The sequence below is a fragment of the Diadema setosum genome, chromosome 11 (genome assembly GCF_964275005.1).
Source record: "Diadema setosum chromosome 11, eeDiaSeto1, whole genome shotgun sequence".
Lineage (NCBI taxonomy): Eukaryota > Metazoa > Echinodermata > Echinoidea > Diadematoida > Diadematidae > Diadema > Diadema setosum.
The window spans coordinates 24,540,202-24,566,078 of record NC_092695.1 but is presented as its reverse complement, the minus strand read 5'-3'; the positions used below and the strand labels follow the sequence as shown (position 1 = coordinate 24,566,078).

At 36.9% G+C, this 25,877-nt stretch overlaps 1 protein-coding gene across 1 annotated transcript; it reads left to right on the top strand.

Annotated features, from left to right (window-relative positions):
- Positions 1-25,351, top strand: LOC140234826 (PGAP2-interacting protein-like). Its single transcript, XM_072314865.1, has 14 exons — positions 1-155; positions 8,852-9,164; positions 9,689-9,843; positions 10,629-10,809; positions 11,227-11,351; positions 12,822-13,014; positions 13,802-13,962; positions 14,580-14,765; positions 15,822-15,957; positions 16,529-16,735; positions 17,131-17,218; positions 23,618-23,679; positions 24,179-24,331; positions 25,205-25,351. Exons 1-14 carry the CDS (start codon positions 32-34, stop codon positions 25,296-25,298), a joined length of 2,178 nt encoding a protein of 725 aa, XP_072170966.1. The 5' UTR covers positions 1-31; the 3' UTR covers positions 25,299-25,351.
- The last annotated feature ends 526 nt before the right edge of the window (positions 25,352-25,877 follow it).

The window sequence follows — 25,877 nt, the reverse complement described above, 5'->3', positions numbered from 1 at the left end:
AGAAGATCAAAAGTCTGCGGCTGATCAGCAAATGGTTGACGAAAAATCTGCAGATACCTCCAAGATGGATACTGAGCCATCTGTCAGACGACCAATTAGGCAGGAGGTCTATGGCAGAAGTTTTATGAGGGATATTCTATCAGAAACAATAATTGGTACGGATTATTTTGTTTTTACTAACGTTATATATGATGTAGCGTTAGTATGGGCTGTTATGGCCTACGCTTTCTGGGCTTCACACGCATGCCGTGCTGTGCTGCTGGAAATGCATGCAACAACAACGACAGCGTGCGGACGAACTGGTCCGTCCAGCATGAACCAGTGCTATCGAGTCCGCCTCGCGCACACGTGTTACTGTACAATAGCATGCTTCTCCGCTAATTTGATTGTGTACGAATATATAGGCGTAGGCCTAGCCCAGGAATACTAATGTGGTCATAGTCATACTGTCCATTAAAACAGGACAATACATTATTATGTAGAAAGGGTCCTGGTAATGTAAGAATGCTGCGGTTATTGTCATAGCTGTGTGTGAATGGATGTGAATGGATGGGAATGCATGCTGGGGGATGATTGTTCCAATTTTTGTGGGATTCATAAGATTACATTTATATATGTATCTTACTATCTGTTATTGTTGTGTGAAAATTATTTACTTACTTACTTTACTTTTACTTTTCCGGAACGATGGTGTAGGACAGAGCCTGTTCATCGATCAGGTAGAGTTATCTCTTGATGCTCTCTTTCCAATCAAGCAATTGTCCAGCGCTGTTACCCTTCTAATACAATTAACAGCTCAACTTCTATTGCGTATTTGTGTTATTACCAAAAATGGCCTATTGCAGGAGTTGACAGCTACTGGAGACCAAGAGCATGTATTATGTACCAATACACATACATGTAATGACTATAATCAGTCATAAGCAAACACAACACCTTTCCAGTGCTTGTCTAGCCTATTCTTAAAGGCATTTATGGAACAAGCAGAGACCACTTCTTCTGGGAGAGAGTTCCACATACCAACAACTCTGTTAGCAAAGAAATACTTTCTGACATCTAACCTTGCAAACCGTTTTCCCAGTTTCATAGAATGACCACGTGTTCGTCCATTACTATTATGAGAGAACATGTCAACCTTTGTGTGATAGTGTCCATGTAGATACTTGTACACATCAATCATGTCCCCTCTTTTTCGCCTGTAACTGAGAGATGGCAGTGAAAGGTTGCTTCAGAACGGTCTCATATGCAAGTAATGTGCAGTTTAATGCCCCGTCACCACTGTACAGGCATGCTAATTCAACCTGGCCTGGAAACATTAAACACTGCACATTATTACTTGAATATGAGACCATTCTGAAGCAAGCAATTTTCACACAACAATACTCGCCCAAAATACAAATATAAGAGTTTCACCAAAAATTGTTCGGTTTTCAACTCGGTTGCTTGCTTGTGGTAACCCTGCAAAGTTTCAAGTGTTCTGAACACAATGCATTTTTTTTCAGTGCGCTTGTTGCAATTTTACGCAGGGTGACGGTGTTGGGGCCCCTGATGAGGTGCGGGCACCTCGCTATAGTTCAGCCAAAATTGTTTTTTCACGAAACAAAATCATGGGAAAGAGAAAAAAGACAGTTTTGTTTTTTGTTTTTTGTTTTTTTTAGATGGTGTCTGGCACTCACTTTGTTGTAATATTTTTAAATTTTTCAGTCCCAAAGTAAGAAAAAGTAATATTCGGGAACTATTTGAATGACTATAATTTATAAATCATGGCATCTGTCACCTCTTGATCTGCTGCATGCGTCTTGTCACTAGATACATGTAGTCGGTACGATGTACTACAATTGTACACTAACATCAGTAGAGGGTCTACTTACACATCTGTAGTATGATGTCTATATGAGGTCGTGGAGGAGGACCAAAGGGGGGGGGGAGGTATGGGAGCTTTTTAACTTCTTTAGAATTGAAATTCATCCATCTGGTACACACTTTGGTAGAATATTTGCAATTTTCATGAAAAAGCATGAAAAATAATATTCAGATGCAGTGTGGCCTTTTTTACGATCAGTGGTGTAACTTTTGTACTCAGAGGGTCAAAATTTCAAACAAAATATTTTTTCATTATTCTGTTTGATTCCTGTTGGGAAGTATTCAAATTTTTGAAAAAATAAAATTTCAGACCTTAAAGCTGAAGAGTTATTGGTGTAATTTAAGGAAAACCCTGGCACCTGAAGTAAATTTAAGCAAAATTTTGTTTTCATGAATTGCACCATAATGACAAAACTCTGTAGTCAAACTTCACCATGCAAAGTTTATATGGTTAACAACAATATATAGTTTGTGAATCAAAACTATTTGGGGGTTGAATATAAAGTGAATTTTAAAAAAAATACATGAGATTTACAAATTTTTGGTAAAAATACCAATTGACATGCAATTTTTAAGATTTTAACTATTTATTGGAGGGCAAGCCAGGTCAAACTCTATACTATAACAAGTCTTTAAGAAGGGCTACCTTCCTATGTAGGTTAAATGAAATTCCAATCATTTCTTTAAATCTTGGATTTTTCACACATGGATGTTTCGGAGGTGACAGTTAACATAATAGAATGTTTCGGAGGTGACATTAATATTAACACTCAGTTTTTTTGAGAATAAGTGACAATAACACAAAACTTCTTCTTTTTATCAATGTTTTTGATAATTATAACTCGAGAACAAGAAATGAACTCCTGTTTCAAGCAGATAAACCACACAGAACAAGTGTTTTTTTACACTTCATTAATTAGCATGGGCACCGGTAGTTTGCCTTCCATTTGGACGAAGGTTGTAAGCTAAATATTGTAATCTGAAGAAACATGGCATTGCATTTTCTACCTTAAATTGAGATGAGGGTGTGAGATCATTTTAGTAATGTTTCTTTGCTCTCAGAACATTTTATTCCACAACACCAGGGAAGAATCACTTCGTTTCGGAGGTGACATTCAATGTTAACATTGTGTTGAAATATTCATTTACAGTAAGAATATGACGGACATATTTAAAGCTAGATATTGTAACCTGAAGAAACATGGCATTCCATTTTCTACCTTAAATTGAAATGAGTGTGTAAGATCATTTTAGTAATGTTTCTTTGCTCTCAGAACATTTTATTCCACAACACCAGGGAAGAATAACTTTGTTTCGGAGGTGACATTCAATGTTAACATTGTGTTCAAGTATTCATATAGTATGTCCCCCCCCCCCCCCCCCAAAAAAAAAAAAAAAAAAATACAATTAGACTTTTGCATTGATAGCACCCAATATGATTAAATCAGCTAAAATCTACTTTGTTGTCTTAAATTATAACATCTTAGCTCTATTTTGCAGAAAGCCCCAGTCAATTTGGTTAAGTGGTCTCAAAGAAATGTGGATTGTTATAAAGGATGTCAAGAGTCTGATTCTTCCAAGTTTAGCACTTGGATGCTCTTGGAACTGCATATTAATGTGTAAACACAATATACAGAACTTGGAGGGAAGGGATTCCTGACATGCTCTACAAAAATCCTCATTTGTCTTTGACCTCTGAAGCAAATTAAATGGGGTTTTCTGCATTAAAGGTGTGGGCAATGAGTTAAAGTTTCAATCCCTCAAATTGTATTTTAGATTGATTCACTATCTTTAAAGTTATTGTTGCGGAGGGTACCATTGTAATTTTTTGGTGGGGACATAGGTTATGAATGCCACAAGCAAAAATTCTTATTTGACTTGTATTATGTTTTTGTTTGCACATAGTATTATAAATAGATTAATTCAAGGATGTTCATGAATTCTTCATCATTCTTGATAGCCACCATACAAATGTTATAATACTGGTGAAAGGTGTTTGGTTCATCTGGGATAAATTTTCTATATACCAGATTCATTTAAACTGTTGACATTACTAAAATATATTTTATGTATCTTTCTGAATTGCTTGAAAATTAACAGCAAATCATATATATTAGTCACTTTTGAGAGTAAAAAGTATAAGATAAGAAAAAATCATTTTATTGTTTTGGAGGTGACACAACACAGAGACAGCCCAACTTCTCAGGTGTTAGCTAATACAATTGTGAACATTCATGTCTTTCCTCATGGCTTTAATTTTCAAATATAAGCTCTTTCTTTCAGTTCTTACTTGTTATTTTGTTTAGTTATTTTCTTTCATGATAGTGGATACCAGCTCAAATTTTGTTTTAGATTGTAATTCATACTAATCTTTAGCAAATTTTTACAGTTTGGTTAAGACAACAGTTTGTGTTTCCCAGCTGAAGAGAGCAGCATAATGCGTTTGTGTGAACTTATGGGGAAAATTTTTTTTAGTTCAGTAATTTTACCCATCAACTTCTCAGAAGGTCCCGGACACAAACTGGTCTCAAATAACCCTATAAGGGACTGAAAAAGGACAAGTTCACCTTAATAGACACGAGAGTTGAGTAAATACAGCAATATTAGTAAAACACATCAGTGAGAGTTTGAGGAAAATAAGGCAATCCGTTCCAGAGTTATGAATTTTTGAAGTTTCTGCTCAGTCAAAGCTGAATGAGAAGACTTCTATAGCTTGTGATGTCACACGTGTACAAGGATATAGAGAAAGTATCAAGAAAATTCAACATATTTTCACTTTTCTTGCATAACAAAAGAACACTTGACTTCTCTCTTTTGGAAGGCAGGGTGAATAATATTGCCCTAACATACATCAGTAGCAAGTTGAAGAAATGTGCGCTTTTTTCAAAAAGTAAAGTTTTGTGAAATTCACTTATATTTTCTTTTTATCGTTGTATGCATGTGACATCATACATTGTAATAGTCGTCTCATCCAGCAGTGATTGCATCGATATTTAAAAAAGACCATAACTTTTGAATGGATTGTCCAATTTCCCAAACTTTCAATGATGTGTTCTACTAATGTTGTTGCATTCACTCAATCCACATGTATATGAAGGTGGACTTGTCCTTTAAGAAACCATTTTCTTTTCCTTGAAATTCCAGTACTTAAAGCCAAATTCTAAGATAAAACATAATAACAAAACAAGGTAAACACGTCATCAAAATTATATTGAGATAGAACTACAAATCTTGTTTTTGGATCTTTCCCTTTCCAGTCCTGGAGACTTGTTCCTCTGTTCACTTTAGTTGTCAGATAACTTCAATAATATTTAAAAATACAATGTCATAAACAGTTGGTTCAACTTGGAAAATGTAATGATTATTGTCATATTTAAAAAAAAAAATCACATAATTTTGTTTATGATTACCACGTTGTACATGGAAAAACAACAACTAAGAAATCAAGAACAAGTTGTGCACCAGCTACTTTGTATAGGCATGTGGCCTTTTTGTGGAGTTTGATTATTTTATGATTTTTTAAGATTGTGGACTAGGGCATGCATGAAGTGCCACATGTATCACTTTGGTATCAAGGGAATTCTGGTGAGCTAGGTATACAAAAGTCACTTCTACTGTGATGATTTTGTAGATATTAAATGTATTTGAAAATGTTAATAGATAGTGAAAAGGAACTGAAGTCTTGCCTTTCACTATCACATAACAATATGGTGTTAACAAACAATGTCACCTCCGAAACACAAGAAAAGCAACCTACATGGAAAGCTGTGATTGGTAAATCTTCACAACTAAATTGCTTAAATTGGAAATCAAGTTTCTAAGATGAAAGCATATGTTTACTTAATTAAAGCAGGAGAATTGATCTTGATTACAATATTATATATACAACAGATGGGTGTATTTTGTGCATTCTCTTTGTTAAAAAAGTGAAAAAATGTAAATTTGCACTAAAACGTACAGTATAGTAATAAAAATAAGAGTGAGAGTGTGTTAGTTGATTTCTCCACTTTGAGACTTATGTTACTAAAATAAATGAAACCATTGGTGTACATGATATGGTTTCTCTTCAATAGAAATGAGCAAAAACTCTTGTTAACAGTGTTTTGTCACCTCCGAAACAGTAATTCTTAGTTTTTATCAGATCTTTTATTAATCTCTAGAAAATTCTCACTTCCTGTTGCCATATTACTATTTTCATCCAAAAGAGATTCCTGTCAATTGGACAGAATCAAACAAAATTGCTTTGTCTTCGAGAAATTGTCAAATATAATACGCTTGTTGTTTCGGAGGTGACGATTGTTTCGGAGGTGACAAGTGTTAACGGAAAATTGTAAATTGCTCCGAAATGAAAACAACAGGCTATATTTCTACTACCTTCCTTCTGAGATAATGTGAGGGGATATGTTACAGTTTTGTAAATGTAATGTATAACTGATGTCAAGAATAAAAAAATCAAATACATAAATCTGTTGTCTCGGAGGTGACAGAAAAGTTAACGGAAAAGTTGCATAAATTTATAAACACTCACCAAGAAATGATAAGCTATTTGAATCAAATAATCTTTGGATCAAAGTTAAGTCAGACTGATTACTATTCTGTTTTGATGGAAATTAGCAAAGTTGAATTTTATGATTGTGAGCAAGAGCTAACTCAAAAGAGGGGTTAACTGTTAACGGAAAATGTCACCTCCGAAACATAAAGTTTGGACAATTTCAGTCTTTAAAGAAGACAAAGCAGAACCTGGTAAACATAATAGTTCTTAAGTTTGGATACCTGTCTATCACCACAACAACAAAAATAATGAAAAGGAATAAACAATTTAATATGCTAGGTCTGACAAAAAAACCATGTCAGAGTGCATACACCAAAAGTGTTGGATTTCAAGCATGTAAATGCATGCCACATCTGAAAGAAAAAGAGAGGAAAGTTCATTAAGGTACCCAAGGTAGACACTGTGGGTGGTAAGTTTATGAGAAAAAATAATGCATATCTGTCTGTGTATAAGAAAGTTATACACCAATTAGTGCCAAAACCGTGTTTTACACCACTGATTGTAAAAATGGCCAGTGTGAATGGCCAAATTTTATGGTATCTGTTCACCTCCCTATTGGCATATGTGCATCTTCACTGTGTATTAGTAAGTTAATGAAGGTGTAAGACAGACGATCTGGTGCACACTTTTGGTGGAATATTTTGAAAATTTTCAGTCATTTTGTTAAAACCTCTTGAGCATGTTACCAGATACAAAATCAGGCAAAAAAATGCAAGAGAAAAAAGAAAGATAAGAATTAGCCAATTTAAGCTTTAAAAATTGTAAGGGGGGGGGGGGGGGGGGGGACTCATCATCTGATGCGATGTGCTACAGTATGTTTCACAAACTGTACATTGTAAATGGTCATGTTGTGACTGATACTGCATCAGCATGCTTGCATCAGCATGCTTCCATCAGCATATTTACAATACAAAGGTGTTTCATTTTTGTCGAGCCCACCGGAGCTGAGGGGAGACTAAGGGATCACCTGCAGCATCTGTCTGTCCGTCGTCTGTCCGTCCGTCCGTAACGCTACAAAAACTTGAATAACTCTCTACTGAGGACTGCAATTTCAATCACATTTGCAGGGAAGAGTGATTATACAAAGTTACACATTTTACCAAGTAAGAGGGTATTCTCAATGTCATAGGTCACAGACAGGGGTCAATGAACTTTAGGGCCCAGTGTTAAGTTTTTGCTGCATGTTTCGATTATGGCTTATACATGGCTCGACACTAACTTTTTTGTTTGATGGGGCCACCAAAATCCTAAATTTCAGATTTTTGGTGGCCCGAGAGAAAAACTTGGTGTCCCGAAAAAAAACCCAGTAAAAAACATTAAAAGTCCTTTTTTTTTTAAAATGAGTCAAATATTTAAGATTTATGATAGTAAGAATTGGAAGTTGGACATATCAACTCATAAATAACTTCAACAAACTTGCAACACTCGCTCTCAGGCATTCATTCAGTTCTTTTCATCCAGCCTTTGAACAAATTTAACTGCTAATTTCCGGCGCAAAAAGTTACGAATTTATTGACATACTTTTCAAAGAATTTTGGTGGCCCGAGGCGGGCCACCAAATTTGCCCTTTTTTGAAATTTGGTGGCCGGACTTTCATTTTTGGTGGCCCCGGGCCACCGGGCCACCGTTAGTGTCGAGCCCTGGCTTATAACTTGATCCATATGTCTGTTTGTGACCAAACTTGGCTGGTACAAGTAAATGCCCCTTGGGGAGTTGAAGGTCTCCACAAGGTCAAAGGTCATAGGCGGGGTCAATGAACTTCCGGAAGTTAGAAAGACATTAATTTCTTCCATGCGAATGGGCGAGACACATTTTGGCACTCGCCTTGTATTCATCTTTCAGGTTACAGATTTTTTCCGTCGTGTGCATTGTACAAAACTCTTGAAAAATTACTATGGAGCCTACATTGTTTATTTCTATCATAAATTGACTGTCTTGTGTTGAACTTGTATCTTGCAATCAAATGGAATGTCAAATTGTGTGAGGTATTTGATATGGAACACTGAATAAATTTAAAAATTAACAGTTTGGAGTATTACAAATTGTATGAATAGCCTTATCTTTCAAATAGGTTCTTTTGAAAAAGTGGACCTCTTTGGAAAAGTTGACCCCCCCCCCCCCTGCACAACGGAGCATCTATGTTGCCATTGTCTGCAATTGTGCTCACACAACAATGACTGAAACATAAACAAACAAACCTGTAGTAAAATTATCCTCTTTTTTATTATGACAATTTTCCAGAAGATTTAGATTATTATGCAATTGCTGTATAAAATATCACCAGATATAAAATTGATTGTCATTGATCAAGGCTGTCATGTTTAATATATTGTTCTTTGAGTTGAAGTGGTATCTATATTTTACCTAGCTCAAAGCCGCTTCTTTTCAAACTGTGTCAGTGGTACTCCAATGTGTGTTTTCATTTTGGCTACACAGGGTACATCTTCTGGAGCGTTCTCCATGGCTTTGCTCCCATGGTGTGGTTCTATCCACTCAACCTTCTTGAAATCTCAGGCTATGAGGCCCTTGCGGTCGTGTGGTTTTCTCCGCTCTTGTGTGCCATACCTTCAGTCTTCTCAGCTCTCCAGACCAGGTTGGGGCTGTTTCTGCTGCGAGCAGTAGTAGTCGCCAGCGTCGCTTCATTTCAGGCGCCCACGACCCTCCAGCGGTTGGTTGTCCTCACTGTTGGCAACTTTGCCCTGCCTTTACTGTGGAGTGCAACATGGTGGCATAAAACAACACAGCAAAGGTATGCTGAGAACAAACAGACACACACAAACATTAAACAGACATTATTATGCACATGATTTGGGTTGTCTGTCTAAGTGTATCTTTTCCTTTTTCTCCATCACTCTGAATGCACCCGTCAGCTATTCTTCAAATTTATTATGAGGATCTGTAATGACGGCAGTTCAGCTATGAAATTATGGCAAAGTATTTAAAGTTATAAACTGCAGCAAACTCGTGCACAAAAGGTTTGGGTAAGATCCTCAAATTTGAAGTTATTATGCAAGTGCAGTTCACTTCATGCCAATGGCTTTGGTAAATGGTTGTAATTTGACATCTATTCAGTAACTGTCATTGAGGAAAATTGAAAAAGTGAACAAGGTCCACAAAGTAAATAAATTCAAAGATAAGGTTAAAACAAAATCAATACAGATCATAGGTAACAATGAGGTTTTATGATATCTAACACATGAATGTTGAAAGTAAATCATCATTCTGTGAAATATGAGTTGGTAATTAATCACTATTCTTGCCCTTCTTCCACAGAGTGATCTCATTTTGGGGCTCCATGCTGGGCTTCCTAGCCCTCCTCGCCTCCAGGATCTGGTTTGTATCCATTAACCCCACATGGAGTGACACCAGGAGCAACAACATCATCATCAGCCTTGGAGTCGTAGCAATACTCGAGAGATACTTTGCAGGTGCCTCCTCTAGATCTGTCATTAAAGTCTGTATCTTGCCTTTAAGATTGATTCTTCATGTCAGCTGCCACATTAAAATATTTGCCTCTATTCAGACTGCTGTAGCATCATTATCGTGTACCCAAATTGGATCAAATTTCCCATTTCTGTCTTGCATTGTCATCCTTTCAAACCAAATAACTCTTTTGGGCAACCTCCGTCTTCGTTGATTTTGTTGGTTTTACCCACAATCATGTGGCTTGAATGTGAGAAATGATGTGTTTGGCACTCAAGGGTTCATGCAAGAAGTTTTACCTAACTGTACCCTTAGACCACAATGCATCTAGGGAATTCTTTCCATGAAATACATGTAAGATGTCTTTTTCTTAAAGTTCCTGTTTACCTTTGGGAACAGTGATTGAGAGAATTTGCAAGATATGACATTTAATGCATATGTTTAGGTCTGTTGTGCCACAAAACATCCTATCATATAAGATTTTCGCGATAAAGCCTAAAATATAAGGAGATATCTGTATTTTTCTCAATAAACCATAACTGTAGACAGTTTAGTCTGAAAGCATATTTATTATAACTATTGTTCACATTTTGCATATTTAACAATACTTAACATTGATTTTACCGATTCAAAATTTACAGTGGTTGTTTCTACCCCTAACTCACATTTTAGAACTATTTCAAAGCACTAATGCTGGGTTTCTGTTTCATCTGCAAATAGTAAATTATGTCTTTAAATATTGTGGTGTGTTTGTATGTACCTTTTCCTGCTTTTTCCTGCTGGTCTGTAGCTGAATTTCCTAGTCCATCGCCAAAGCCAAATGAGACTACCGCTCCACACTGGAAGTCTGTGGGTCTTGGATTCGGTAGTTTGCTCTTTCTGACCCACTGGATCTTTGGAGAGGTTTCTGTTGTGAGCCGGTGGGCAGTTATTGGGCAGCCTTTCTCGGGACCTCACCCTTTTCCCGCAGGGTAGGCTCAACTATGAGTGTTTTCATAAAACTGTAATTTTCTTTTTAGTTGACTTAAAAAAAAAAAAATCAAGCGTTATCCTATGAATAAGGACAACAATAGCATACTCCAAGCTTATGTAATTTCCAATTTCAAAGGGAGCTGGTGAATATTAATTTTTCTCTTTCTTGCCGTCATTCCTATTCACGTAATGGCTACGATTATGCGTTGCTAATTACCTGTTAACTAACTTGTCCTGTTTGAATGTTTCTTGAAATATGGTGATGATCCAGTACATTGCAATGCATTGTACAGAATAATACATAGATCCTGGCATCTTTCATTCGCATATGCTGAATACTCAGAATTAATCGAGTGGTGATTTCTGTCAGAAATTGAACTCTGGTGTCATATTCTTCATTTGTGAATTTGCTTCAGTGCGGCAGTGTTTCTTGAGATCATCACTGGCCTGCTGCTATCCACCAAGCTAGACATGGTCACAAACTTCCTCTGGATCTGGTTCATTGGAGGGCACACAGCCCTTGGGCTGTACTACTTTTCAGGCAAGCATGACCATTATTTTGACTCTCGGCCCACTGACTGGTCCCTGCTCCTTTTTACATACAATTCTTTGCCTGTTTTTTTTTTTGGTGAGTCTGTAGGACAGATGAGATGAGTTTGTAGGCCATTCATTGTACATGTTGTCCTGACATGTGACATCACAACTTAACCCTAAAGGGGCCGGGCTTTTTTGGCTATGCTCAGACCGGGGGGGGGGGGCGGATTCCACCCCCCCCTGAGATCTCGGCCATCGGTGGTGCGATCGCGATGAAATTTTGCATGCGTGAGACCCGCGTCATAATCTACAAGATTGTGTTATAAGATTTTTTGAAACAATCAATTTCTAATTTTAATTAATTAATTATGCAAATTAAGCTCAAGGTGATATTTTAGCTTAATTAAAAGCATTGAGAGTCTAATTTTTGATCTGTAAATCTGTTTTAGCATATTCAACAATTGTACATCACAAAAACTTCCAAAACTCATTTCAATTCTTATGTATTTTATTGTTTTCAGAATTTCTTATGTATTTCTTTGTTTTTCAACTTTTGTTTTTTCTTTGTTTTTTCATTGGAAATTGTCACTGACCACTTTTCTACCATAATTAGCACAAAATTAATCAATGAAAGTGATTAATTGTAAAAATAATCAGGTTTTTATGCCTTTCATGACAGAGCACTGTTTTCCATAGGAAATGTACACAAAATCACAAAATTGTGCCCGTTTTGGAGCGACATTCCGTTACAAAAATGGGCGTGGCTTCGCAAAAGTATGCGCGGACGTTGCAAATTTGGTCTCAAAAGTTGCGCGAGACTTGAACGAAGAAAGTCAAGAAGCCTCGCGATGAGGCCTTCTCGCGTTACAGAATTATAGCGCGAAACGTCGAGGGGGGGCGGATTCCGCCCCCCCCCCCGGCCCTTTTAGGGTTAAAAAAAACATTTGAGTTACTTTTCTCTGAAAATGTATGTGCAAAGGACAATATTGTCCCTTTGTACTTTACATCTACGAAGGGGATGATTTACTGCCCTGATGGACAGTGTGAATAACCATCCATGATGAAACAAAGAAGAAGATGAATGCTCTATGTTGTAAAAGTATCATGTTTAAAGAAATAACAATTTTCCCTTGGCATTTGATGTGTTGCATCATACAAACTCCTGTGAAATTAGGTATTTGACTTCATATTTTTTATGTGGCAGATATTAGCAATACAATGTTTTGCATATAAGTACATTTTGTAAAAGCTGGCTGTATGTAAGCATAACATGTGAGAGTGAGTGGCGTGTGATAGGATATAATCACAAGCATCATGAAATGTAAAGACATATAGAACTGTCAATTTGTTACAGATTTGATTGGGCAAGTGATATATTGCAAGATAGTCTGTGTGGTTTGATATTTAAGCACACTATGAGTGAGTACAATGTGATTGCAGCCAGTCTCATGGGCAGCTGGATTGTTCCTCCCTCCAGGTTTCTTTTCCTTTGCCTGCGGCCTCCTCTTAAGCCTCTTCGTCATGTCTACCTGGCCCGAGATGAGTGACCGGCTGACCAGCTGCCCTCCCTTCAAGACGCTGACCATGGCCATGGGCACCTACCTGGTGGAGATGCTGTTCTTGGTCTGGACAGTGGCCTTTAACTTTGTACCTGGAGGCTATCTCACCAGGTATTATTGACAGCATGTCGTTATATCAAAATTTCGCTATAACTGAACAAATAAACAATAAAAATACATAGAGTGGATAACGTTGCAGCCTGAATTTTTGTTTTGTTGTAACCAGAATTTCGTTTATGACGGGAGTGCACTGTAGATGAATTTCCAGCATCATGATCAATATTTTCTCCTTATGAGCAGGAGGAGAATGATACAAAGTGATGGTCTATCGCAAGATTGTTACCAAAAAAAAAAAAAAAAAAAATGCAGTGTTGTAAAATGCCAATGGCCTTGATAAACGCTCAAATTCAATTGCAGTAGAAGTGACGATAGCATTGGTGGTTACGTTGCATTCTTCAAATACTGTACACGCCGAATATTTCGCAAGGTTTTTATTTTCGCGAATTTCGCGAGTCAGCTGCTTTTTGTGAAATTAAAAATATGCGAAAATATTGACTCTAATACCGATATGAATGTGACGTACGTGTTAACATTTCTCCATTCAGTACACGACTTCACAATCGCGAATTTAAGCACTCGCAAAATTGTCAGAAGTCTTGATTCGCGAAAATTTAGACTCGCGAAATATATGGCGTATACATTAATACATTTGTTGTTTTTTTTCAAACTTTGTGCTTCCAATGATCTTCTGATGCAAGTGTAACATTTTTCTTTTTTATGCCTCTGCAATTAAGTGTTGTTCTTCCTTAGGATCCTGTTAGAATCACAAATAGAAAAATTAGGTAATATATTCTGGACATACATGTTTTGCAGTTTTTTCTCTCGCCTTTATTCACAGGGAACAGAGCGTCATCCTCCTCGTGTTCTGTGTCTTCACTGTGGGCAATGTCTTGAGGAAAGGCTCCCCTCGAAACCCCGAAGAGAAGGACAGCACCCATCTAGGCTTCACCAATCTGGATGGGACGGGTTGCTACCAGGCATTCGCTGACGTAAAGATTTGTGAGTGATATTCTAATCTTCAGTAGTCACCAACTGTGACCCACACGTACATACAAAATTTGACTTACAAAATATCTATTGTATAAGTTAATATGAAAATTTATATAAATATCAAATGTGGAAAGGTTGATGTTTATCATGTATGGCCAATATCCTATTGGCATACTGTATAGTATCTTAGTATGTGGTACGTAAATGTTTTAAATTACCAACCAAGGTATTAGACTACAGAAATTACCTGGTACATAAAATGTTCTTATCAGGCAAGATATTCTGTAGATTTAGATCTGATTTCAGATTTTTTTTTCTCAAGTCTACACACGTTTTGCTTTTTCCATGTATCAAAATCACCTGAAAATTTTGATTTCTGATTTTTTTCAACAAACCTCGGTATCATTCCTGTCTTATGCAAAGAGATGCCTATATCTATTTATTATATCTTTCTCCTTTTTTTTAGTACAAGTTTTTTGGGGGGTTTTTTGGGGGGGAGGGATGTTATGTGGTTATCAATGTATAAATCTTTAATATGACTAAAATTGACTTTGTCAGCCACCATGGTTTGTAAAAATGTGCGATACGAAGTACTAACGTAGGGCATTATTGATGTTACTTTGCAGTGGTCATCCTGATAGCTATAGTTGGAATTGTGGGGTTTGCAGTCCGCCTTCCCGTCCACACCAGGATGGGACTGAAGAAGTTTGAGCAAAAGCAGTTCACCGGTGCAATCTGGACGGCACACTTCATGTACGACAACGATGGCTGGCCCAGCTATGAGAGAGCGGCACAACTCCTGGAAGATACAGGTTTGATATCAGGATGAGAGAAAGAGGAAGGGAGGAATGTATTTTTTAACAGTCATTGTATTTCTTTTTTTTGGGGGGGGGGGGAGGGAATACCTACTTTAAGTGAGAGCATATTACTTTGTGAAGGTTTCTTCATGTGATGCAGTATTTGGTAACTTGGTTTGATAACTAAAAATCTGCCAGTTTGTGTGTGTGTGTGTGGTTTTTTTTTTAAGTGCTGCAATGTGGGTTATCAATTGCTACATTTTGATCACCATGATAAGAGTGTGTAAACGTACATACAGTGTATTATTAAGAAAACAAGGTGAAGCTACACAACGCTGTAATTCCAGGGTATTACGGCACCCCAAGGTACGGCTTGCCGCATCCTGTTGAAGATAGCTTTCAGAAAACATGGGATGAAATCAAGCACCTGCCATACACTTTGACCAGCACTGCATCGTAAACGACATTACTTGTACTTACTGTATACACCATACATTTTTAATACTGAGTGTAATTTTTCGCGAATTGGGACTTGGCGACAATTTCGTGAGTAGTTAAATTTGCTGTATTGAAGTAAGTTATGAATGGAGAAATGTACGTATGCATGTCACATTCATGTCAGGATCAGAGTTGATATTTTTGTGTGGTGTTAAATTCGTGAATATCACCAAACTTGCAAAATTCACAAAAATGAAAATCTCGCAAAATAAATGGCATGTAAAGTAATTGTATGCCTAACTTTGTATGGAACAACTGTTTGTGCTGATTAGATACACACTTTCCCTTCTTCATGTTGTGCTTAATTGCTGATTATTATTATGAATGTTATTGACATTATTTCATTGCGCAAATAGTTTCACATGCGACCTTGGAATCTTTTATCATTATGAATTATCATCATATGAAAGTTGCATGATTGTGTCATAACAAAGAGTGGAGGGAGTGTGATGTTTTCTGTGCAAGCCTACCAATATACCCATCCTGGAAGATTGTGTTTCTGATTACAGTAACTATCCATGTTCATGCCTCCACTCATCATTCCTTGATCTTTTGCGATTCTTCCAAACACAGGAGCAGATGTAATTGCACTACTCGAGGCAGACGCCTCCAAACCATTCCTGGGTCATAATGATATAAGCATGTGGCTGGGGGAAAGACTAAACATGTATGATGACTTTGGACCTGCCACCAAGAAACACACATGGGGGTCAGTATGAATGGAAAAAAAAAAAGTTTCTTTTAAATACCCAAACATCAAATGTATACAATGTAGATCCAGCATTTTCATATAGATATAACTACAGTACATGTGTGTATGTCTTAATATATTGAGTTCTTCATATTCAAGTAATCCTCTCCAAAAAGGCAAATAAAGTACTATTGAAATGTCACGTTGAAGATGTTTATTGCAGTGAAAAACACAAATATTTATATATATTTTTTGCTTAACGTAGCTTCAAAGAATGGATGTTCACGTAATACCTCCATGGGTTTCCATTACTTACAAACACAAGAACAGCATGCAACATGCTTGTTTATAACCATGTATGGTCACCATACCATTTACCATGACCATAGGGCTCACAATCAAATCATCAATTTGGCAATACCATAAGCTCTGAGTGTGGAGTGCTCATGACAAGATTCACAAGTCTAGAAAATTTGGCTAATAGTCCGAGGGTTTGGTTTATGATCTATTGCCTATGTATTCTAGATAGTGACTTTTGTTTTCTCTCTTTCTCTTTCTGTGCCCCCCCCCCCTTTTTGTCTCTGAGTAGAAGTTTGATCTTGTCTCGTTTCCCCTTCGTGAAGTCAGAACACCATCTCCTCCCCTCCCCCCATGGGGAACTCGCCCCCGCAGTCAGCGCCACGGTCAACATCTCGGGCACCCTGGTGGATTTCGTCGTCACCCACATGGGGAACGATGACGACGACCTGGATCGGAAGGAGCAGACGACCTACATCGCAAACATCACCAGGAAAAGGTAGGCATCATGCATCACGAAGTCAAGTACAGAAAGTCTGTGCTGTTTGGTGCATTTAGTTGTTTTCTCTGTGGATGATTTATTATTTTGATTTCTGCATTTAGCACCCGGCTGTTTTGCCCATGCACTGCTTGCTCTTTTCTGTTGCATTAATCCCTCCTAGAAGAGCTACAAAGATAGCCTGGAGCTGACATCTGTGGAGAAATGAACATTTAACTGCAGTACAAGATTTCTAGTAATTGAACAGGCTTCAATCTGTGGTCATAACAGAACAAGAAAGCTCAACCCATGGACATATTTTGCAAATGTTTGATTTTTCCCTACTTGATAAATCCCTCTGCTGTATAGACAACAGAAGAAACCCTAAAATTGAGATTCTTCTGTTTTCTTTCCAGTAAAAACCCAGTTGTTTTCATGGGTTACGTGACGTCAAAACCAGAAAGCAGAGACTACAAAAAACTGACAACATTTGGCAAATTGAAGGTAAGTGAAAAGGCCAGGAGGCAGTTTTCATAGTGCATTATCGTAAAACAAGTCTGTCAATCTGTATTTTTACCTGTTCTATGATAAATTGTACGTTGGATGATATTTGTTGGCTCATATATTCAACTCCTGTTGTATTCGAAAACATATATCCTATTTTCATGCTCGCTTAATGTGGAAAGTTCTGTTGCATAGTATGTGCACAGTTTGTGTTTGTACCGACTACCAAAATCTTGTAGGTATGTCTTTGCAGTGCCAGTGTCTTGTAGAAATGTATTTTTGTAGTGTATTAAATGAGAATGTTTGACACTGCATGTAGGTTATGTTTAACATGTACGGTGAAGCAACAAGTGTTTTGTTGGAAATCACAAGTTCAAGCAATGTCTCAATAACTGCCTTGAAAAGCACATAAGTCCTCTATAGTTAGAAGTTACAACCAGCCTCTGTAAGTCACACTTGGTTTGAGAGATGAAGATTGCTTTAATTACAAAAACACAAGACACCCTTCACTTTTCCACATACAACAAATTCATTGGCATCAACAGATTGTCTGTGCATGTAATTTGACCAAATTACAGACACTAAAGGTCATGGACCTACTTTGCTAATTTCCTTTCTCTTTGATCGTGATTGTGCCATAATATCTGCAAAACTTGTCGAGCCTTTATGACAATTTTCTCAGAGCTGTATGTTGGTTGCTGTTCACCCATTTCCTTATGTAGCTGAGACAATTATGTAGTTGTATGGGAGAGATAAATAAGTTCATCATCCATGGGAAAAGACGCCAAAAAGTGCTGTCATCCTGGTAATGCAACGTACTAGTATGTCAAAAGCGAAGGAATAAGCAATTTGGTGAAAGTTCATGTTTCAGGCTATAAAGTTGGAAAGTAGCTGCTATTTCACCAAATGTTCAAGAAATGCCGGGGGTGCTGATTGGCAATGTGCTTATACACTTTGTACTCATATACACATTGAGTATACAATGTACATATTCATCATGTATTTGTATAAACTTAATCATTACAGGTACTAGGCTAGGCCATACAAATACAGTGGCTGTGACTTAGCAATAAAGTCATTAACATGTACATGCTGGAAGTCTAATAAATAGTAACTACTAGTAATGTGCTGTTACCATGAGAACATACATTCTGCCACTCATTGAAATCATGGTATTTGCACAACTACACATCATGATCACATATTGCGAAAAACAAAACAAAACATTAAATGTGCAGGGCTAGGCCAGTCCACAAGATTTTGTATATTTTTGTATGAAAAAGTCATGTTGCCTTGGCAACATATTTCTTGACACTCAGAATAAAAAAGGTGTCTTGCACCACATAGTGTGTCAAATATATTTTCTTCATCTGTTTTGCAATCTTTGGCCTGTCTGTCTAAATTGACTGCATTTGATCTTGAATGTAACGAGACGGATTCAATATTTAGTGAAAACATTTGTTTCAACCATCTTTCTACCAACTAACCTACTATTCTGACATATTTGTGACTTACATTACACATAATGCTGAATACAGTCATTCTTTGGTGTTGGATTTGTGTCTATCAAATTGACCATACAAACAATGGTACATGGGTTGCATTTGTTTGAAGAAAAAAAGAAAAGAAAATCAATGCTGAATAATGCTGGGTGGCCCAACTTTTAATTTGATTTCTGTCCTTTGTGCTAGTAAGATCAAGATAAAGCAATCCTTGAAGCTGGATTTAGTTATTTTTCATTCAGAGTATCCATCATGTCTTTGTTGATTATGTACTGTATGATTGTTGTAGTGTTTGCATGGTATTCAAAGTGTGGAACATTGCATTAGTTGATTTGCTGGTTTTTTGGTGGTTTTTTTTTTCATTTTTTTATTTGTACAGTATGATGTGTGCTAAAACTGAATGAGAAACGAAAGTAAAATAACATGCTAAAGAGAGGAAGAGGTTTTAATGTAAACCATGATTCAAATCCCTTACAGTATGATTTATGTAGAAGAAAGGCAATGCAAATGTTTTCGTATAAGTTCAAATTCATGCAGCCATGCTGTCGCATTGTATACGCATAGCATTTCATGTTACACATTCAGCTAGTTGAATTTTTGCTGAATGGAAACACAAGATTATTATCACAGAAACTGGTGAGGATGATTTTCTCGTGTATGATGCTTAGGCCCTTGATGTCAGGCAAGAAGACCCACAGGATGGCCCAGCTGAAGCGGTAACAGTCCCAAGGATTTGCAGGATCCTGCATCATCCTTTCATTTTTAATTTATTTTATTTTTTAAATCAAATCCTTGCTCCTTTCCTAACACCCTCCTTTTCTCATGCACTTTCAATTCTCCACCAGTGAGGAGCAAATTCCACAGTTGTGAGTGCATGTCAGGAGCTAGACACCCACGATTCGTACAATGCACAAGTTGTATAGCTCATGAGTTATGCAGCCCACGAGCTAGACACAAGATGGCAAAGGCCCACGAGTTGGACATAAAGTACAATAGGCCCATGCGCTGTACGGTCCACAAGCTCAACAGTAGGCAAACAAGGCCCAAGAGCTCGACATTAAGCAAAAAAGGCCCATGAGCTCAGCGGTACATAAATGAAGCCCATGGGGCTTCATTTATGTAGTGTTGAGCTTGGGAAGTTTATTTACCTAATATTTAGCTCTTGGGCCTGTTTCACTCGGTGTCTAGCTCATGGACTGTATGACTCGTGGACCATTTTTCAACGTCTAGCTTGTGGGCCATATGACTTAGTGGGTGTCTAGCTCATGAGATGATCCCACTCTGTCAGCCTTCTATTTTACCTCAGGGTTTTTCTTTTTATACATTTTACCAAGCACTTGAAAAAGAGGGTATCTTAAGAAGGACTTCCTATTAACACTGCTTGATCATCCACTAATTACATCCCAAGCTATTGTTTTATTTTGGGAATTTTTCATACATTACATTGTATCTCATAGTATAGGAACTAGACATTTATATTTTTTCATGGAAATATGAGATGATACGTGATTGGCAGTGCGTAGGTGGCATAAGAAATTGTTAGATTGTCATCAGATTCTGAGCAATAGTTGTAAAACAACCTGATTCAAAGTAGTTTTCATATGAAATTTTATGAAGGACTAATCTTTTGTCACTTGTGTTGTTTTTGTAGTTGTGTAGCATCATCTGCAATATCCTCTTGGAACTGACTGGGTTGATTTGATTTTCACTTGCTGATTCAGAACTAATACATGAGTGTTGTGCAATTAGTTTGTTTGATACCTTAACATTTTCATTTCACACTAATAATGCATGCACTTTTCTCTCAAAGTATGGTGTTTTAGATATTCATCCAAGCTGTATTTTCCAAGTCTGCATGGCCATTCTTTCTTGACTGCTCAACTCAATAGTATTTGATTATTGGTATTGTTGAAAGGATATTTCATATCTTAGTGAAGTTTTGTGTGTGTTTTGTGTGTGTGTATCATGTGTTTGTCTCATTGTTGGTGTGAGAAGGTATTTAGCTGTTTCAAAGCCCATCCAATTAAAACACTGTGCCACACACCTGTGGTAAGTTGGCTGTATGGTTTGGGCTTTGGCATATATGTCAATTTGTAGATGTCTAACATTATTTTCTACCGTAGTTTGACTTTTTGGAACAGGCACCCTCTTTAATTGCCAGATTTTGCTTTCCTCCAATTCATATTTGCATGATTTACTGTTGTATCTAACCCCTCATCATACAAAATGTTGCTGTTATGCTTTGTTTTCTTCCTTTTACCTGTCTTTCTTTCGAATAATTATTTTTCAAGATTTTGTTTGTGGAGTGAATTTACTTGAGTACTACAAAGTACTGTGCGTGTGTGTGTGTGTTTGTGCCTTCATACTGTGTGACCAATTCAGAAATTGAATTTGATGATATGCACTTTTGTCAGGCTTAACAAAGCTCAATTATCCTGCTTGTATACCCTGTTTACAAAGTATTTGATTTGACTTTCTGTAGCCTTCCATGTATCTCAAATAACTTTATTTGCCTTTTCTTTGTCATTTGCTTCCCCATCTTTGCTTGTTTTGGTTATCTTATGCATGCATGCATGACATGATATATGTACTTGATTGAGAACGTTACTCTTTTCATTACATCTGTAATTAAATGAAAATAATGATAATAAAGCATTCAAAAAAATAATGAATAAACGGAAACCAAAACATCAAAAAGCAGATTTTTTAAATCAACATGGGTTCGGCTCTATCTACCATAGATATGGTGATATTTAAAATGTTTCAATTGCTTGTATATCAAAGAAAAGCAAATAATCACAATTTGGACTTAAATCACATGTGCTTTAGTATGTAGTGCCCCCTCTAACCTTCTTTTCAAACACCATTTACTTATGGCTCATATATTCTGCACCCAAATCCCAACTTCTTTCCCTTGTGCTGCATGCCACTCCTTTTAATAATAATAATGTCATGTCTTTCTGCATTGTCAGCTATAAATCTGACCCAATATTTTTCATGCACTTAATCCAAGAAACAATTGATAATGTGATATGTGTAATGCCTTGTGGATTGAGGTTACTCACATGTCATACACTTAACAAATATTGAGTTAATATATTCAGTGAAACTAACAAATTTGTCCTTTACATATTCCCACCCAATCCTAATTCCTTCTTTGATGCATGTGTGTAAGCATATGTACTGTAGCTTAGCATAAGATGGATGTATTCAATATTGATAACAGGTTTTGATTAATATTCAATCACTACTCAACAATTATTTGCCAACACTAAATGATTTTGATCATTTCTTTTAGGATATTTGATAGAATGTGAAACTCAAGTATGCGTGTGGATTGAGTGAATGCAGCACTATTAGCAAAACACATCAGTGATAGTTTGACAGAAGTTGCACTATCCTTTTAAAAGTTAAGCATTTTTTAAGTTTCTGTGCAGCCATCACTGGATGTGAGGACTACTACATTTTGTGGCATCACATATGGAAAACGATGTTTAGAAAATATGACGAGATTTCTACAAAAATTCATTTTTTGTAAAAATGAAACTTATAAATTCCTTTGATTTGTTACTGTCATATGTTGAGGTAATATTATTCCCCCTGCTCTGTGAGAGAGGTAAGTCAAGTGATCTTTCATTAGCTATAAAAGTGAAAATATGTCAGATTTTTTTTCCCCTCAGGTTATAGTTTCTTTAAATAATTTTCCATATATGATGTCACAAAGGGTTTTAATCTTCTCATCCAGCTACAGCAGCACCAAAACTTTAAAATTCATATATTTTGATGGATTGTCTTATTTTCCCCAAGCTTTCAAGGATACTAATATTGCTGCATTTCCTCAATTCATACATATGTAATATTAGGGTTTCATTCTCCTTTAAAGTCTGCATAAGGTATAGAAAAAAGATATGCCCATGTATGTAATATATCTGTTTCAGTTTTATTATCTGCTGAAAAGTCAGAATTATCCACCTTCTTCTGTTCATATACAGTGTTCTTATCGAAGGGTTGATGAATATGATACCAACCTGGCCAATGTTTGAGCAAAACCAAATGTCAGGGTCAAATATTGCCCTCTTCTACACATAACTTTCAGGGGCAAATTATCGTAGCATGATTTCTTAAGGGTGGTTCACAACAACAGAAATTCTCCAAAACAAATAAGCTGGTCAGTGGTAACGACATACTTGCCAACTAGTAAGATTTTATCAGATTCAGTAAGATTTTTTACGTTAAAAATAGCAAAATCAGATTTTCTGTCGCAGAAATCAGATTTTTAAAAAATATTTAGATATACCTTTCATGTGTATTTTCTGAAGATTTGACCGAAAGTAAGATTTTTAACTTCAGTTTGCATAGAAAATAAGATTTTTGCAATCCATGAGTAAGATATTTCATCTTGAAATGTTGGCAGGTATGTAACAAGTCAATTGCAGCCAACTATTGGGGTATTTGTATCAAAAATATTGTTATAGCAGAACTGGTTGCTGCTGAATTCAGAATGAGTTATGTTTAGAATATTTCACGATTATTTTCAAGTATGCAAGGCTGCTTGATACTTCACTCAGGAGAAAAATTCATCCTTTTTCTAATTTGGAATCAGAAAGATGTTACTGAGGTATATCTGCAGATCTTAAGAGTAATTGCAGACAAATGGAGCGATTTGAACCTATTTGTGTTTAAATGAATTTGTGGTTAATGTTTCATCAAAGACATTTCCTAGAAACAAAAACAATTATTTCAGCTCACTTCTCCATTGGAGAAATCAGTATTATCTTGAAAAACTGGGGAAAAAAATAGAAAATTCCTGTAAGCATATCCATTCTCAGACATTTGTTGTCATGTCGATGTATTCATTTAAGAATTTTAACGGCTTATCGTGTCATTCATACCACAGGACATTGACAGTACAGATCAAGACAGGTTCTGTGAATACATCATGTACAGAGGGCTTAGAAGGCAAGTATTTCTCGCACATTGTTGATGCAGGCTTTAGCTGAGCGAGAGAGAGAGGATATAGCAATGACCCAGTAGGATTAGCAACTTGCAAATATTCAACACTTGTATAAACTATCACACTGACAAGTTATTACCTTGTACAATGTATGTTCACACTGTCCATCACTACTGCACACTTTTAATATCTCTAGCGATACATCAGAATTGGTCGTTCGTATCAGAAAAGTCTATCATTCACGGTATACTGTTTCTTCCTTTGCGTACTTCATTGTAGACTTGGCTTTGCCAGGATTGTTCATGGAGGTCCGAATGACACAGAGTATTAACCATCACATTGACAAGTAATTACCTTGTATGTCCACTGTTTGTAACTGTCTCTCTGTTTCAGTACTGCAGATTCTATGTATTGCTAGCAATTCACCGGGAGAATTGTTCATTCCTATCGGAAAAGTGAATTATACATGGTGTACATTTTCTGTCTTCGTGTATTTCCCCGCAGACTCGGCTTTGCCAGAATTACTCATGGAGGTCTGAGTGATACAGAGGTTCAGGTGGCCAAGTTTGAGATCCCCGACTCCAAGAAGTTCGAGGACAATGACATGGTTGTCACAAGCAAGAGTGCGGTGGACCGAAGCGTGCAATTCTCAGATAAGTGAGTGGAATGACCCAGCATTTTGGTGAAATCAATAACTGTTGAATCAGATCAGCAGCATTCAAGGGGGATGGGGGCTTGGGGGCTGGGAGGGAGAGGGGTGGAGGGGGGTAAACACCGTGTCCCATTTTGGAAAAGGCAATGACATTTGGTCAGTGTTTGTAGCAATTACGCTATACATCTAGGCCCTGTTGCATGAATGTTGAGATCACATGTATGTCAGAAAATTAGACGTAAGTCCCTGAATACTCAATTCTAATTGGCTGATAGCAAACTTGCATTTGATTTTTTACTTGTGTTTGATTGCATCTTTGTATGCATAAGGGCCCTGGACACCCAAACTCAAATCATAGTAGTCAATTGATGCGAGCATATAATTTTAGGTGAATTTCATGATAAAAGTTAGCCTGAGCAAAATAAAACATTTACAATAAGATACAATTTACTCCAGAGCCTGTATATAATGATGCCATGTGTTACTATAGTTTGTGCACATTCCACCTGTAAGGTAAACATCAGAATCATAAGGACCAGTTGATACCAGTGATTCTAGGGCTACAGGAAGTCAGTTCATCTTGTTTAGATGAGAGAAGTAGCCTACAGGGTGTCTGCTTGATGAATATACATTGTTGGTTTTGTGATGTGGTTTTGATTCAAGGTGTGTATCACCAATGAGGTACAATGTATGATTTTGTTGCACATTTACTCTTGAACCCCATTTACATAAATAAATGCAATGAATAAGCATGAATAGATTTGTAAGAAGTCTTTTCCATCGTTGCATTGTCCCTCATTATTGCCATTAGAGTCTTGGAATTTTGCTAACAGTTTTCATATGTTTTTATATTTATTCACATTTTCTTTCATTGTCAGATTCGGTGAATTCAAAAAGGGACATGGGAGTAGCGACTACCATCACTACCACATGAGCACACCCAAGTACTTTGTCAGCAAGTCACGGCAATGATAGCACTGCTGCTCCTTGATTTTTTTTTTCTCCAAGAAGACCACTGCACAAAAACGGAGGTTGGCACAGAAGAGTGACACTGATCGAACAAAAAAAAACAGAATTTCAGCTCCCCTATTGCTGCAAAGCTCAAAAAGAAGATGTAATTGGATATCAAGAAATTTATGGCCATTATTCACAAAGGTAATGTAAGTCTGGTCCATGGATTATGCAAGCCTTGATTGTGAAAAACATGTTTGACACTTCATGTATGCCAACACACATCCAATAATGAATGCCTAGTCACATCCGAATGGGCAAGGTGTGCCTATTTTGCATTCATTTCAATTCATGGACTCAATTTAAACCTTGGATTGAATTTTTAAATTACCTTTGTGAATTCCGGGCAGTAGGAGCGTATTTGTCATGGCCTTCCAAGGCCTGTTGATAGGTATGAGCAGATGAAATGTGTGGATGGGGCACGTTGTCGTGGAGAACTTGTCTTCCTCTGTACTTTATGGTGCCATATTGACACAGCATCTGTATATTGATGGATGTGATGTTCAAAGTTTATATTAACTATCATTGCCATTGGCAATT

Coding starts and splice junctions, on each gene's coding strand:
- LOC140234826 (XM_072314865.1), top strand. CDS start 32: ATGGTTGACGAAAAATCTGCAGATACCTCCAAGATGGATACTGAGCCA. Junction 14,766..15,821: donor ACAACTCCTGGAAGATACAG/GTTTGATATCAG, acceptor TTCCAAACACAG/GAGCAGATGTAATTGCACTA. Junction 15,958..16,528: donor ACCAAGAAACACACATGGGG/GTCAGTATGAAT, acceptor GTCTCTGAGTAG/AAGTTTGATCTTGTCTCGTT.